General features: G+C 34.9%; 1 protein-coding gene across 1 annotated transcript; it reads left to right on the plus strand.

The window, feature by feature from the left end:
* The first annotated feature begins 17 nt into the window (after positions 1-17).
* Positions 18-15552, plus strand: anxa11b (annexin A11b). Its single transcript, XM_016514943.1, has 15 exons — positions 18-142; positions 5615-5957; positions 7101-7135; positions 7286-7438; positions 8378-8465; positions 8581-8675; positions 8772-8885; positions 10489-10579; positions 10678-10757; positions 11278-11334; positions 11442-11535; positions 12166-12261; positions 13621-13679; positions 13891-14013; positions 14406-15552. The coding sequence occupies exons 2-15, from the start codon at positions 5624-5626 to the stop codon at positions 14463-14465; spliced, it is 1479 nt and encodes a 492-aa protein (XP_016370429.1). The 5' UTR covers positions 18-142; positions 5615-5623; the 3' UTR covers positions 14466-15552.
* Positions 15553-15948: the final 396 nt, after the last annotated feature.

Here is a 15948-nt window from a genome sequence, read left to right on the forward strand (position 1 = left end):
CCTGCAGGACAGGGATGTGTTTCATTATGTGAAGAAGACAGGATCGGGTCACACCCACCGTGACACACTGCCGCCCTCCACTTCCCCATTTTTAGTCCATACTTTCGACCTCCAATCATCACATCACATCACACACATCCCAGTAAGTTTTACATTTACAATCTTTCTTACTGCTTTAAAAATTACAATATATCGAGCGTTTCGCGCGTTTGTGGTGTTTTCAGCGTGACGCGCGCTTGATACAATGTAACACAATGTAACTGTTTGCGCATGATTCCGTGTTAAGCACGTTCTTTAGATGTTTGTTAGCAAAACAATGTCGAATGTTATAAATGTTTGCGGATTAAGATGTGTGTTTTCAGATGGTTTGGGTGTGTGTTGTGTAATCCGAAATATTCGGCTGCCATTTTTCTGTCTGTGTCTGTAGGCTGATGCGGATTTGCCGAAGGGTCAAAGTCAAACAGTGTGTACTGTAGTATGTAGTATGCGACTGTCAGACTGTGAGTGTTTCAGTACGTTTAGACATGAGATGTGCTGCATTTCTCCCATAAAGTAGTGAGATGATGATGATTTGTGATCATGTAAAGCAGGATGTCAGGCGTGTGCGTGACTGCAGATCTGAGCTTCACTGCGGTTTAACAAGAACAGTGTTGCCAGATTGGATTGAAGATCTCCAGCCCAACTACAGCGTAAAACCCGCCCATTTAAAAAAAATACCAGCCGAAAATGTGTAGTAACACAAAAAAAAAAAAAAAAAAAAAAAATAAATATATATATTTTTATTTTTTTTTTTTTTTTTATGAATCTAATTGCTTTACAGATTTTTGAATAATCTATGCTGCTTTAAATATACCCAAAAACTTGACTGACAATCAGTTAAGCAAAGCAGGATGGATATATATATACATACAGGGCCTGAATTTCATTTTGGAAAATGGGGAGGAATTCCCCCTTTAAGTGGCTCTTATGGGGGGGATTTTTTTTATTTGAGGGGGGAGTTAGGGTATTTTTTTAGACATTTTTAAACTACAATCATCTAACCTAAATGTTTCGTCACCCAGTGTATTTGTGTTTTTCAGTTTATAATGTTGTTGATTCATATTTATGTTGTGAGGAACATACTTAAAAAGAACTTTGATTTCAAACTCTGAATTGAAATAATTTGAACTAAAAAAGACAAGTAAACAGTCAGTAATAAAATAAGAATAGATAAATGACAAGCAATGGCACAAACAAATACAATAACAAGATACAAATAAAATGAACGGTGCTTTAAGTTTTTCAGGTAGGTATAACAATAATATTCAGGTACAGAAGTACCACAAAAACTGAATAATCTATTTAACTTTAAAACAACACTGGTTAGTCTGCCATGCGCTTTGGGTGTGAGCTCGCAGAAACTGTGCGTATAAAGCACTAATACCACACTGTAAAAATACTCTGATACAAGTAAAAGTCCTGTAAAGTAAGTATAATCAGGTATAAACATTACTTAATGTAAGTATAATCAGGAAAATTGATTTAAAGGTTATTATTCCTATAACGTTAATGCACATCAGCAACAAATGCACCAGGAACACCAACAATCTCAGACACCTTGGTCCACGCATAATTTTTTTAAATTTATGTCCCTGTACGCAAACAGGGACACGTCTAGATTATCGGGAAACCCACCACAGCAATAATCAACCTCTCCTCTATTTTGCTTGGGAACTAATGTGGTCGGAACCAAAGTTTACAGGACTGCGTTTTCTGGAATCCTCTCAAGCGGTGGACTTCTACGTTCCGATTGGTTGCCGCCGAACCGCGTCATAGCTCATTACCATAAAGTTGACCTGATTTCAACTCTCCTCGACGCCCTCAACATCCAAGTCACGCCGCGCCGCTGCTCGACGCCGGCTCACATTGAAAATGAATGACATCCGGCCACTTTGATGCTCTCGACGGCGGCGGTGTGAACGCACAGAAAGGAGTCTCACAGTTTAAAATTGTTAGACTCAAAAGCACGCGCAAGTGATACATTCCGTCATCTGTCCCGAGCGTCTTTAACGCTAAAATATTTACGGGAATTTCCCACCTTACATGTGCGGAAACTGAAACACCGACCAGTTGTATCAAAAAAAGCAGCCCAAATTTTATCAACCTGCCCAACGCATTTTTTCCCCGGCCTGACGTTACCAAAAAAAAGAAGCCCAATTGGGTGGGAACCCGCGCCCAATCTGGCAACACTGATGCAGAATTAAACCACAGCTCACTAGCAGCCAGTGTGTTGGGGGTAACGCGAGTTACGTAATCAGATTACTTTTTCAAGTAACTAGTAAAGTAACGCATTGCTTTTTCATTTACAAGAAAATATCTGAGTTACTTTTTCAAACAAGTGACGCCAGTTACTTTGTTTTCCCATTTATTCACTCACAGCTCTCATGTTGAGAGAAATCTGGAGTAAGTAGGCTACAGAGGCATGCATTGTGTGCCCTGTGTACGGTTAGTTCTAGACTAAATATGAACATGCATTTACTCATCTCACCTGCACAAAAACAGATTCAGCATTCCTCCAGATGAATAAAGAACAGTGAAATGCAAACTCAGAATATGATGCAAATCTGCTACTTAAATGGTTAATAACCAATGTCTTTGCTGCTGAGCTTCGATTATCAAATTAAATCATACTAATAAGCAAAAAATACTTTAGATAAACTAACATTTGTGCTTCATTTTTTTATTGCTGAAGAGTGTGAAACTTTCTTCTGCATTCTGCTGTACAGACGTGAATTTACTTTTCCTGAGGTTTATTCATTTCTCTTTTTGGTGTGAAATGGCTTTTACATTTACCAAAAATAGAACTTTATATATTAAAAACAAACAAGATAGCCCAGCCCAGATTTGAAAAATAACGCAAAAGTAACGTAACGCATTACTTTCCATAAGTAACGCAATTAGTTACTTTTTTAAGGGAGTAACGCAATATTGTAATGCATTACTTTTAAAAGTACGCTCAAGTATATGCTCACATATAAGGCACTGCATGGTCTGGCCCCTCAATATCTGTCTGCACTTTTAACTTTATATACACTCAAGCGTCATTTACGGTCCTCACAAGCTGGTTTATTTTGTGGTTTAACTTTCCCCAGCAGCATGCAGTCACGCTAGAAAGTTAGTGAACCTTTAAAGGGATAGTTACCCCAAAAATGAGACTTCTGTTATCATTTAATCAAGTAGATCCAAACCTGTATGAATTAGTAAACAAACTGTTGACTTCCCACTGACTAGTATTTATCTAAATATCTTTGTTGGAAAAAGTTTGTGCACCATTTATTTAAAGATTCTAATGGAGGAAGGTGTTTTAACACTGACATATGAAATAATAGTTTTTTTTTAACAGTTTATTGAACATTTAGCCTAGATATATATAAAAATGTTTGCATATGTGTTTTAGCTTATTTGTATCAAGTATCATATTTGATCCATCAGGTTTTTATGGCTCATATAGTCTGATATAGTGAGAATATGGAGGAAAAACAACTCAATTTCATTCAGACTCAAACTGAGCAAAAATATGCAATTTGGTGCAGATGCTGATATATTTATACGACCAAAATTCTGATGCTTGTAATGTAAATCAATGAAATCTTTTTACCAATGTAGCAGATACTTACATAAAATTATATACATATCAGTCGTAACTCTGTATCTCCAAGTATATGATGAGATTTAAATGATCAAAACATATAATGCAATGCAATACAGTGATGATTGAGAGATGAAGAATGTGTGATTTTCACTGATTTTATTAAGTGGGATGTCTAATTTATAAGTTCTATGTGCAAAAGATAAAATGGTGTAAAACTATAAAACAAAAATGCAAATCACTGTACAGCAATGAGGGATAAAAATAAACAACTATAAATATATCTGAATAGGTTATTAAAATGTACCTCATCACTGTAAAAATTGTCAAAATAAATATATTTTTTTCTAATGCAATGCAATACAGTGATGATTGAGAGATGAAGAATGTGTGATTTTCACTGATTTTATTAAGTGGGATGTCTAATTTATAAGTTTAAAGCTAAGCAGCTTTAGACCAGTAAGTGCTTATATGCTACTGTAAATGAAAATCAGATATTAAAGTTCAAACTTATTTTAGTCTTTTGTTAACCTTTGGCCTATATAAGCAGAACACACTTGATAAACCTGCCGCCGACACACACACACACACACACACACACACACTCACACTCACACTCTCTCTCTCTCACACACACACATATATGTATTGTTTGGTCAGTGGTATGTACACATTGGGTGTGGGATTGCAATGATGAAATGTTCACTCCTGAGGGATAAAAATAAACAACTATAAATATATCTGAATAGGTTATTAAAATGTACCTCATCACTGTAAAAATTGTCAAAATAAATATATTTTTTTCATTTTAAACATTTGTACTTATTTAAAAAAAAATATTATGTAGTGTGTAACATATTAAATATATTTTTCTATAATTATATTATGGCAGAACTATGCAAAAGTTACAGCAGTTTTTGTGGAAACAAACGAAATGTGCAATTGCTGCAAATCAGGTACAAAAATGAGGGATAAAAAAATTAAGATCAAAAAATCTTAATATTGAGAGAGCAAGAGAAAGCAGATCTTTGTCTAATTAATTGTGTTTATTGTGTTAATTTTACTTTTGTACATTAATAAACCATGACTTTTGTACATTGATAAACCATGACTTTTGTACATTGATAAACCATGACATTTTTTGGAAGGAAAAACACTCTTACAAGTTGTCTTATGCAAAAAAACAGAACATTTTCGGGGATGTCAACCAAAGTGAATGAATTAAACAAAGATGAAATGATATGAGACACGGACTATTATGAAAATCTGGAATCTGAGGGTGCAAAAGAATCAAACTATTGAGAAAATCACCTTTAAATTGTCCAAATGAAGTTCTTAGCAATGCATATTACTAATCAAAAATTAAGTTTTGATATATTTACTGTAGGAAATTTACAAAATATCTTCATGGAACATGATCTTTTTGATTTTTGGCATAAAAGAAAAATCAATAATTTTGACCCATACAATGTATTGTACAAATATACAAATATAATACATTTTGTGGTCCAGGGTCACATTTGTGTTTATTATAGCATTAAATTAGCTATATTATCTAAATACTATGCATACTGAAGTCTCTCACACACACACACATATATGTATTGTTTGGTCAGTGGTATGTACACATTGGGTGTGGGATTGCAATGATGAAATGTTCACTCCTCAAAGGCTTTAAAGATTCCTTATCATGCTAATGTCTTCTGGGTTAAGATGTGTGTACAGACAGGGCCGGCCCGAGCATTTGTGTGGTCCTAAGCAAGATTATAAAAATGGGACTCAGCACTATAAAAACTGTCTTAAAAAGATATTAATAAGACTTTTGCAAGGAAAAGAGGACTAAAAATAATCATACAATGCTAGTGCAACATATTAAATAAATATATAAATAATAATTTAATATGCTGCAAATACACCTGTGCTACTCATGACTGCTTTTGTGCTCCAAGGTCATATATAAGCATGTAAATGCCCTGATGTGTGCAGGTGTCAGAGATGAGTTACCCCGGATACCCTCCTGCAGGTGGAAGTTACCCGCCTGCCTCCGGCCCGTATCAGCAGGCCCCGGGCGGATATCCACCCCAACCGGGAGCCTACCCTCCCCAGGGCGGATACTACACCCCTCAGCCCGGCGCGTTTCCCCCCGGAGCAGGATACCCCCCTCAGGCCGGCGGATACCCTCCCCAGGCCGGCGGCTACGCCCCCCAGGCCGGCGGTTACCCTCCTCAGGCTGGCGGTTACCCAGCTGCCCCGGGAGGAGGCTTCCCGCCCCAGGCAGGAGGTTACCCCGCCGCCCAGCCCGGGACCTACCCCAACATGCCCCCTGCAGGTCAGTGCGGTTAGTCTGAGCTCTGCACGCAGGAGCATCATGGGATTGTTGTTGGTCGTAGTGTGTGTTTCTGATGCTCTGATGTTATTAATGGGCTTCACAATCACAACTGACCACAGCTTCTGAAAAACTAAACACTAATGGGATGTATTGGCAATTAAAAATGAGTCATATTGTGTTCTAATGAGTTCTAATGTCAGTTTGCATGCTTGTAAAAAATAAGATTGGAGGGGAAAATCTTTGTCTATGCAGTTTGAATGCATCAGTTCCCATTTATGATGCATCATTTTTTCAAAAATTAAATATATTGTATTTTTAATTTATATATATATATATATATGTGTGTGTACATGTGTATATAATTTTTTACATATATTAATAAGAGCACATTTCTTCTCACTAATTTGACAATTGACAGTGAATCTGTTTGCATGCTGGTAAAAATAGACTATAATAGCTGGTATTAAAATTTCTGTGCTGCAGAAAACCTCCGCATCCTGTCATTAAAACGAAATGTACTGTACTGTAGAATGTACTTTTCAAAGTAATAATAACAACAACAACACTGTTTATTTTACATTTTCACACGTTTTAATTTAAACAGTTCTAAAAAAGAATTTTTAAAATTTCAGTTGATTACATTGTCTTATTTCATTTTTTATTCTTAATAAAAAATATATTTTTATTAAGTTTTAATAATTTATTTGATTTCTGCCTATTTTGATAATAATATTTGCATTAAATCATAATACACAGAATACATAAAAATTAAAACAGACCACACAGAATTTCTTAAAGAAATAAACCACATTTCATAGTTAATGTTAAAATTGTTAAAAAAAGTTTTAATTTGATTGCTTAGACATCCTTTTTGATTATTAAAATTTTATCAAAACTTGAAAACAGAATACAGAAAAACTAAAACAGAAAGCTAAGAATTTTTTTAAGGAAAAATCTAACAGAAAAAATCAAATGGATTTAATATAGCCCTAAAAGTGTTTATTTTCAAATGCATCCGTTTCTGTTTTTCATGCATCATGTGTAATAAAAAAAAAAGATATAGTTGCATAATTCTTTGTGTTGTTTGTTGTGCTTTGATTTTCTGTGTTTCTGTATTGTTATACGAGTTATTTGTGTTGTTAGCAGGTGGATGGGGCGCCCAACCCGGCTTTGGAGCTGTAAGAATCCCTTTATTTCTGCCTCTTTTATTGTGCATAATCAGTTGTGTGATGTATTTTTAAATGCACTACAGAATTAGATCGATTAAGCTCTACTACTGAAGTGTGCATCATGTGACTCGTCTTATAAATGTCCTGTGCTCTGTGCAGCCGGGTGGAGGAATGCCTCAGGGTTACCCCGGGGTCCCAGCGCCGGGACAGCAGCCCATGCCAGTGTACCCAGGTGCTCCAAACCCGTCAATGCCCGGGTACGGAGGGGGCGTCCCGACCGGACCGACACCACCGGCCGCTCCTGCTGTCAATGTGAGACACTGTCAGCTTCATCAGCCACTAGGAGCTTTTGTTTGGTTTAGATTAACATGGTCACTGACCTGAAATTACAAACTTTCACCATCTAGAATCGCTCTTATGTGTATAGTCAAAATGAAACCTTATCCAGTAATCCAAGAACAAACTGTCAAGGAAATGCATTGGTCAGACAGTGTGGAAACCTTGACTTTAATACATTAATCTGCCCAGCTAACCACTATGTCTCAGCTGTAGTCCAGGGCAGGTAGAACAAGAGAGACATAAAAGAAAACAGGAAATAACAACACTTGACCTCAGTGGTTTGATAACTTCCTGTTGAAACAGGAAACTGGACATGCTGAATGTATTTTTACAATACAACCGTTTTCGGTTGTATTGTATATTTGAAGCGAATGTGAAATAGCTTTCACAATCCATTTACTTCACACACACACACACTTACACAATTTTATGTATAGATATATTGGATATATTTGACTAATTATACTGTATATAATACATTTTTATGCAATTACTTTCTGATTAATGTATTACAAATAGTGCTGTCAAACGATTAATCGCATCCAAAATAAAAGTTTTTGTTTTCAGAATATATGTTGTGTGTGTACTCTGTGTATATTTATTATGTATATATAAATACACACACATGCATGTATATATTTAAGAAAAAAAATGTTATGTTCATATATTAAATAAATTTATATATAATATAAATATGAATATAAATATATACATGTAAATACATGTAATATTCTCAAAATATATACTGTATGTGTGTGTTTATATATACATAATAAATAATTGCATTTTTTAAATGTATTTACAATTTATAAAATATATAATAAAAATAGAAATGTAAAATCCCATTGTAACATTGTAATATGTGACTGATTGGAAGTGTTTCCTGATGTTTGTTGTGTTGTTTATGTTTAGAAGGGTTACCGCGGTACCATCAAGGACTTTCCTGGCGCCGATCCGCTCAGAGACGTCGAGGTGTTACGGAAAGCCATGAAGGGCTTCGGTGAGAAGAAATTCACCCAAAATTATTTCCGTTTATTTGAACCACAAAAAATGTTTTGTATACTGTACGTTCACATGTCTTAAAATACAGAGAGCTGAATGTGTTTTGCTCGCAGGAACCGATGAAAACGCCATTATTGAGCTTCTCGGCAGTCGATCCAACAAGCAGCGCGTGCCGTTGAAGGCGGCGTATAAAACCACTTACGGCAAGGTGAACATATGAGGAATGAAGCATCAAATACCTAATGATGTGAAAGACTGTGTTGTGGTTTCTTACGTATAACTTTGCGTTTAAAATGCTTTGCAGGATCTGGTTAGCGACCTGAAGTCGGAGCTGAGAGGAAACTTTGAAAGTCTGGTGCTGGCCATGCTGAAGGCTCCTGCGCACTTCGATGCCTCTGAACTCAGGGAGGCCATATCGGTGAGATTTACTTTCTTTCCCTTCATTTTTCAGGAAAATATGTGCAAATCCACTAGATATATCGGTCAATTGTTTAAACATCTCTTTTCCAAATCCTAGCAAGCTGCCTTGCATCTACATTCGTACATGCAATGCTAATAAAAGCTGAGCATCTCAGTGTAGTATGCAGGGAAACAAACCAAGCGTGCTTTCGCTTAATCTCATATGCTGCTGCGCTCATTAAGGAAACACAGATACATAATTACAGAGTCGAGAGCAGAAATACTGCCAGACTGGAATGAATGACGCGCTCTGAGTCTGTGATTATCATCCCGCACTGGAAAAATATGCTGAAAACATGAAAGAATCCTGATGATTGAGTGACTGAAAACTAAATATATTTGGAAGCTTGTTTCTGCCACGGGATAAAAAGATAATAAAGGTAATTGTGACTTTTTATCTCACAATTCTGACTTTTTTTCCTGGAGAATTCTCAGTTTCTTAACAAGACTCGGACTTTGTTTCTCTGAATTACGAGTGTGCATCTTGCAATTCAGTTTTTTTGCTACAGAATAAAAAATAAAAAAGGTAATTGCAAAATTTTCTCTCACAATTCAGACTTTTTTTCCTCAGAATTGCGTGATATAAACTCAGAATTGTGAGACATAAACTTGCAATTCTGATAATTAAAATGAGAATTGTGAGATATAAACTCTAAATTGTGAGAAAAAAGATTTTTAAAAGAGATTAAAAGCCACAATTATCTATTATCTATAATTATAAATTTTAAAAAAGTGAGACAAACTCAGAATTCAGATAAAAAGTCACATTTTGAGATTATATCTTGCAATTCTGAGTTTATAATTCGCAATTCTGACTTTTTTTCATAATGAGAAAAAAATTTAATTGTGAGATAAAAGGTTGCAATTACCTTTTTAATTTTATTAGATTGTGGCAGAAACAGCTTTCTTAAATAGCAGGCTGTGACTGTGAGGATGCTTAATAGTATAACGTTTTTAGTGAATAAACAATGATTATAACTTTTAAATCATGTATCTTGATTCTGCATAAAAACCTGAGCAGGGAATCAAGGTTATCAGAAAATATGTAAAATACACACATAAAATACATTGTTAAAAACATGTCTCTTAAGTCACAGCTGGTCAAAATTGTATTGTTGAGAGCAAAAAACACGTGTTAAGTCATATCGGTGTAGGCTAAAAGTCACATTTTATTATTACATTCAGAAATAATGTAAAATAGCAGTAAATGAAGAAGTTTACAAACAAATGTTTTTAAAACCAAACATAAATGTACATTACTTTAGTTCCTCTCACTCCACAACAAATCATTTAGGTTTAACAGTTTTCAGATGACAAGAGGAATGAAAGATATAAACAAAGTATAGTGTCATTCATTATAAACAACATTTATTTTAAATTGCATGAGGGTGTGTGAAATGTGCCTCACGTACTTCTCCCATTCGGGACACCAATCCAAATGTTTTGTGTGCTTGACGTTAATTGCATTATATAAGTTGATTTGGAATTTAAGTCACAGCACTTTTCAGATGATTGAAAATTGAGATTTGTATTTGTAATTAGTGCTTTGCTGGCATTTTCAGGGTGCAGGAACCGATGAGGCCTGTCTCATAGAGATTCTGTCCTCTCGTAGCAATGCTGAGATTCGTGAGATTACTAAGATCTATAAAGCAGGTGAGTCTGTGTTCACAAACCTACTGAAGATCTCCGATCACGTGTTTAGTTAGTAGAGGTTTATGAGAAACTGCTTCAGATGAGTGTTTGTTGTCTAGAGTACGGTAAATCTCTGGAGGATGCCATCAGCGGAGACACGTCTGGACACTTTCGCCGTCTGCTCGTCTCTCTGTCTCAGGTACAGACACTCAGTCAGCTTTGGATCTTTCATTATATCTTACATATTACTCTTGTTGGGCATTTGATGCATTGAGGATCATTAATCACAAGGTTTTAAGCCATATTTTTTAAAATATGAACAATAACAAGAAAAATACAAAACAAATAGTTTCTTGTAAATCAAACTTGCAGACATTTTTTCAGATTTGTAAAAGATTTGATTTCAAAACCTCTTGGATGATGGTTTAATTGAATTGAATTTCATTTCATTTTAAGCAGAAATAAATGACTTGTAAAACATTGTAATCTTATGAATACATATTTGACATTTGCTGCAGATCAGTGCTATTTTAGTATTATTTATATAGTGTTATAGTATACATATATTATTTTTTTAAATAAAAGGGACGAATGAAATTTTTAACAAAAACAATAACAACTGCTGCAATTGAACACAAAAAAATATCGATTTTCCTTTGAAAACTGGAAGTGAAATCAGAACTATATAGATAAAATTCTTTGCATCGCCTTGTTTTCAGGGTAATCGAGATGAGAAAGAGACTGTGGATATTTCGATGGCCAAACAGGATGCTCAGGTTGAAGACTTTATTTGCTTAAACAAATTCACATTTTGATGTAAATGTGCATTTTAGGCTGCTGTCGTCCACCTGCATGCATTTGTGTGATGTTTTCTGTGTTGCAGAAACTCCACGCTGCAGGAGAGAATAAAGTCGGCACGGACGAGTCTCAGTTTAATGCGATTCTGTGCGCTCGCAGTAAACCTCATCTGAGACAAGGTAAAAACCCACCAGCCCACTGCGCTTAAATGGCCACAGAAATACACAGGAACTGCTGTTATTTCCCTAACTAGGACAATCTGTTCAAAAGCAGTCAACTAGGAAGAGATTTATTCATTTGAGTTCCCTAAATCAGATGAAACATCCTCAACTGCTGTTGCTGTTTTCAGTTATTTCCTCTGCTTTATTTGCTCTTTCTTAGACCATCATTGCCAAAAATGAAATTCCAAACCTGTTATTTCTAACACTAAACATTTCATGGTGAATGCAGCCGTCAAGCTCTAAAAAGCACAAATAAATGCTTAAATATCATAACAGTGCATCCGACTTATGCACTATATTAGAAGTCGTATGATACAGTAGTTTTGTGTAAGGAACAGACTGAATATAAAATAATTATTCACTGATAGGGTTGCAAAGGGGTGTAAAATTTCCGGAAACTTTCCAAAAATCCCTGCAATATTCCAAAAAATCCTGGAAAGTTTCCAAAATTTCTGGAATGTTTCCGAAATTTACTGGAAATGTTCCACCTTTTTGCAACCCTATTCACTGATAATGCAAGATTTAATGATGCATTACACCAGATTTGTACAGATTGTCAGTAACGTTTGTGCATGGTGTCTTTCGCAGTGTTTCATGAGTACCAGCAGATGTGCGGCAAAGACATTGAGAAGAGCATCTGCGGTGAGATGTCTGGAAACGTGGAGTCTGGAATGGTGGCAGTGGGTGGGTACTGAGCTCTGATTGGTCCAGAGCAGAAACGTCAGCCAATAGCTGATTTAGATGAAGCAGGCAGTGACGAGAAACAGCCAATTACAGCACTGGAATAGAATCAGTTTGGAATAAGATGCAGATTGGAGGTTATGATGAGTAAAACGCTTAAATGTTTTGCATATGCAAACATGATAAAATAGGCAAAACCATTGTTTTTTTCATGCACAGGTCTCAATTCTAAGATTTTGGGCTGTTTTGAGTTTTTTTAGACTAGTGAAAGGAAAACATCCAAAATACACATTTGTGTGTTTGTTTTATTGCACTTTTAACTATTTGCATCTGTAGATTTCAATTATAATACATATCTCTAAAAGTTTTTCCTCCACTTCAGCAGCACTTACAAACACCAAACTTAGCAGTTTTATTCCTGTCTATATTCTGAAGGTTTTTACTGAGGGGTTTGTTCATATATCATTGGACTGATTTATTATTTAATTTTATCTGTTTTTGGCTTTAGATTTCATTTACAATACATTTCTTTAAAGGAGGTTTTCTCAAAAAGAGTTTTTTCTCCACTTCAGCAGCACATACATACACCAAAACTTACATTTTTATTCCTTTCTGTATTATGAAGGTTTTTACTGAAGGATTTGTTCATATATGATTGGCTGGATTTTATTATTACTTTATCTATTTGTGTCTGTAGATTTCAACTACAAACCATATCTTTAAAAGTTTTTTCTCCACTTCAGCAGCACCTACACACACCAAACTTAGCAGTTTTATTCCTGTTTATGTTCTAAAGGTTTTTACTCTGGGGTTTGTTCATATATCGTTTGATCTGGTTTATATAGCATTTTACTCCAAAAAAGCATGGTGAAAGTGTATTTTTCCTGGCTGTTGACAGTATTTTCTGAGTTATAAAAAGAGAAATCCAAAATCCTCTCTGTAAAAACCTTTAACTCTAATCTGTCAACAAAATAAAAAAATATTTTGAACCTGGCTTTATCCAATGTTCAGATTTATTTAATTAGATAATGGGTAATTTGCATATTTAATCATAACATTTAAGAAAACTTGTAACACAAAACAACGGTATTAAATGCATATTCCTAGTACACTTTTGTTGCACTTCTACAGTGTCTTTGATTTATGTGAATGTTTGTAGCCAAAGTTTATCATATGTTTCCTCTTTAAACATTTTAAAATGAAAGGCGTATTACTTAAAATATTGCAACATGATTATGATACAAAATTGTATTCTGCAACTGATTAAATGTGTTAGTAATAATCTCAATAAACTATTCCTCTTTCTGTAATACGAAGTAATGTGTATAGTTTCTAATCATGTTCCATCTGTGTATTTTTCAGTGAAGTGCATTAAAAACACTCCTGCCTACTTTGCTGAACGTCTCCACAAAGCCATGCAGGTAGAGAATGTGCGGTTATGTGGTTGTTTTGCTATGGTTTTGTCATTCAGAAGCAGGTCTGATGGTTAGAAGTGGGTTATTTTTATGTACGCTCCAGCACTGAGCTGCATGAGGCTTGTTTTCTGAACATTATATGTATGCATGCATGTTAGTAAAATCCCACTGTGGGTCAATATGCATGCATGACCTGTTGATGTTCACCTTTATTTAGGGTGCAGGAACCAAAGACCGGACTCTGATCCGCATCATGGTGTCCCGCTCTGAGGTGGACATGCTGGATATCAGGCAGGAGTATCTGCGGCTGTACGGGAAGTCGCTCTACACTGCCATCTCTGTACGTCTCACACACACATGTACAATACACTGCACGATTCTTATGCTTTATTCACATATGTACAACACACACAATATGTGGCTGTGGGAAATTTGTGTCACCTACTGATTCAGCTGCAGACCACAGATTTTTGTGTATGCATGAGTGCTGCTGCTAAATAACACATGTGAGGTTCTTCTGCTTAAAAAAGCAAACTATAACATGCATATGCAATGCTAAAATACATATTATTTTAACAGTTTCTATTTTTTTTATATATGTATATATATAAGTAATTTTTAAAGCTTAATTAAGTAATACATTTGAGAGTTTATTTATGCTTCTGTAGCTAGAAATAGAATTGTGACTGTTCTGAATATTTTTTTAGCATATTATTTTTCTCAAATCTTCAGGGAGACACCTCTGGTGATTACAAGAAACTGCTCCTGAAGCTGTGCGGAGGAAGTGACTGAAGAACCAGGAAGTCCGATGCGTTACCATGACGACTGGATATGTGACGTCATCATATTAATCACGCTCGTATATCAATGTGTCAAATAATATCACTAGTGTCATGTTAACTAATACCGTAATCTCTCTTTACAGCTTTATTAATTTCACAGCCAAAAATAGGATTTCATTTGTGCCATAGAAAAAGTATTACTATAATACAGTTCATTATTAGTTTTATTTTGCTATCTATTCAGACTATGCATGATATCTAGAGAAGCTATATTTTGTACAGTGTCTTCAGTACCTGATGCCAAATCTGTGCTGTCACTCGCAACCAAAACTACAATCTGTTCTTCATCTCTGAAATCTGAAATGCCTTGGACGACTGAGTCTCTTGAAGTACTGAAATATATGCCATAGTTTTTATATAGTGAGCTTTATGATCTCTATGCAAGAAGATATCAATCATCATGAAGGTCTTGATGGGTCAGTCTCATGAAAACGTGTCATATTTCACCCCAAAATCAAAATATAAATAAAAAAAAAAAGATCTTTGCTTAAAGAAAGTCAAGGCTATTTTAGGAACATTGAGCTGTTTGCATCATCACACTTTTTCATGACAATTAGGCATATTTTTCTGCTAAATTTCCTGTAATGCATAATAGGTGTTTCTTTTTCGTAATTCTCATTTTTCTGAATAGTGATACTTAATAAATGCTGTTTTAAACTAATGTAATCATATTTTGTACAACAAATACTAACATTGCTTAATAACATTTTTTATGCATATCTGTGGCTCTAAAACAGATGTTTGTTTTATTTGAGTTTGGGATGAAATATGATCAGTTTTGTGAGATTGGCCCTGTTTGTTGTCATCGTCCATGACTAGCATGAATGTGAATCGCTGCAGCAGTAGAGGGCAGTAAAGTCAGCAATCTTTCATCCTGATAATCACTAGCTAAACAGGAGATTCTGACCTGTTTATTAACATGAAGAAGACCACTCTTTTCAGGGATTTCTAGCCTGTTTTTTTAGTATGTTCACTCAAACTAATCTGTACTGTTGTGTAATAACATTTGTGTCTGGTTAATAAAAACACTTCATGAATGATTCTCAAGTGAACTCCAGCTCTATTATATTATATTTTATTATATTAATTATATTATGTTATGTTATGATATATTATATGTGACCCTGGAGCACAAAACCAGTCATAAGGGTAAATTTTTCGAAATTGAGATTTATACATCATCTGAAAGCTGAATAAATAAGCTTTCCATTGATGTATGGTTTGTTATGATAGGACAAAATCTGGAATCTGAGGGTGCAAAAAAATCAAAATATTGAGAAAATCATCTTTAAAGTTGTCCAAATGAAGTTCTTAGCAATGCATATTACTAATCAAAAATTAAGTTTGGATATATTTACGGTAGGAAATTTACAAAATATCTTCATGGAACATGATCTTTACTTAATATCCTAATGATTTTTGGCATAAAAAAA

Source organism: Sinocyclocheilus rhinocerous, unplaced genomic scaffold, assembly GCF_001515625.1.
Source record: "Sinocyclocheilus rhinocerous isolate Xijiao unplaced genomic scaffold, SAMN03320098_v1.1 scaffold477, whole genome shotgun sequence".
NCBI classification, from domain to species: domain Eukaryota; kingdom Metazoa; phylum Chordata; class Actinopteri; order Cypriniformes; family Cyprinidae; genus Sinocyclocheilus; species Sinocyclocheilus rhinocerous.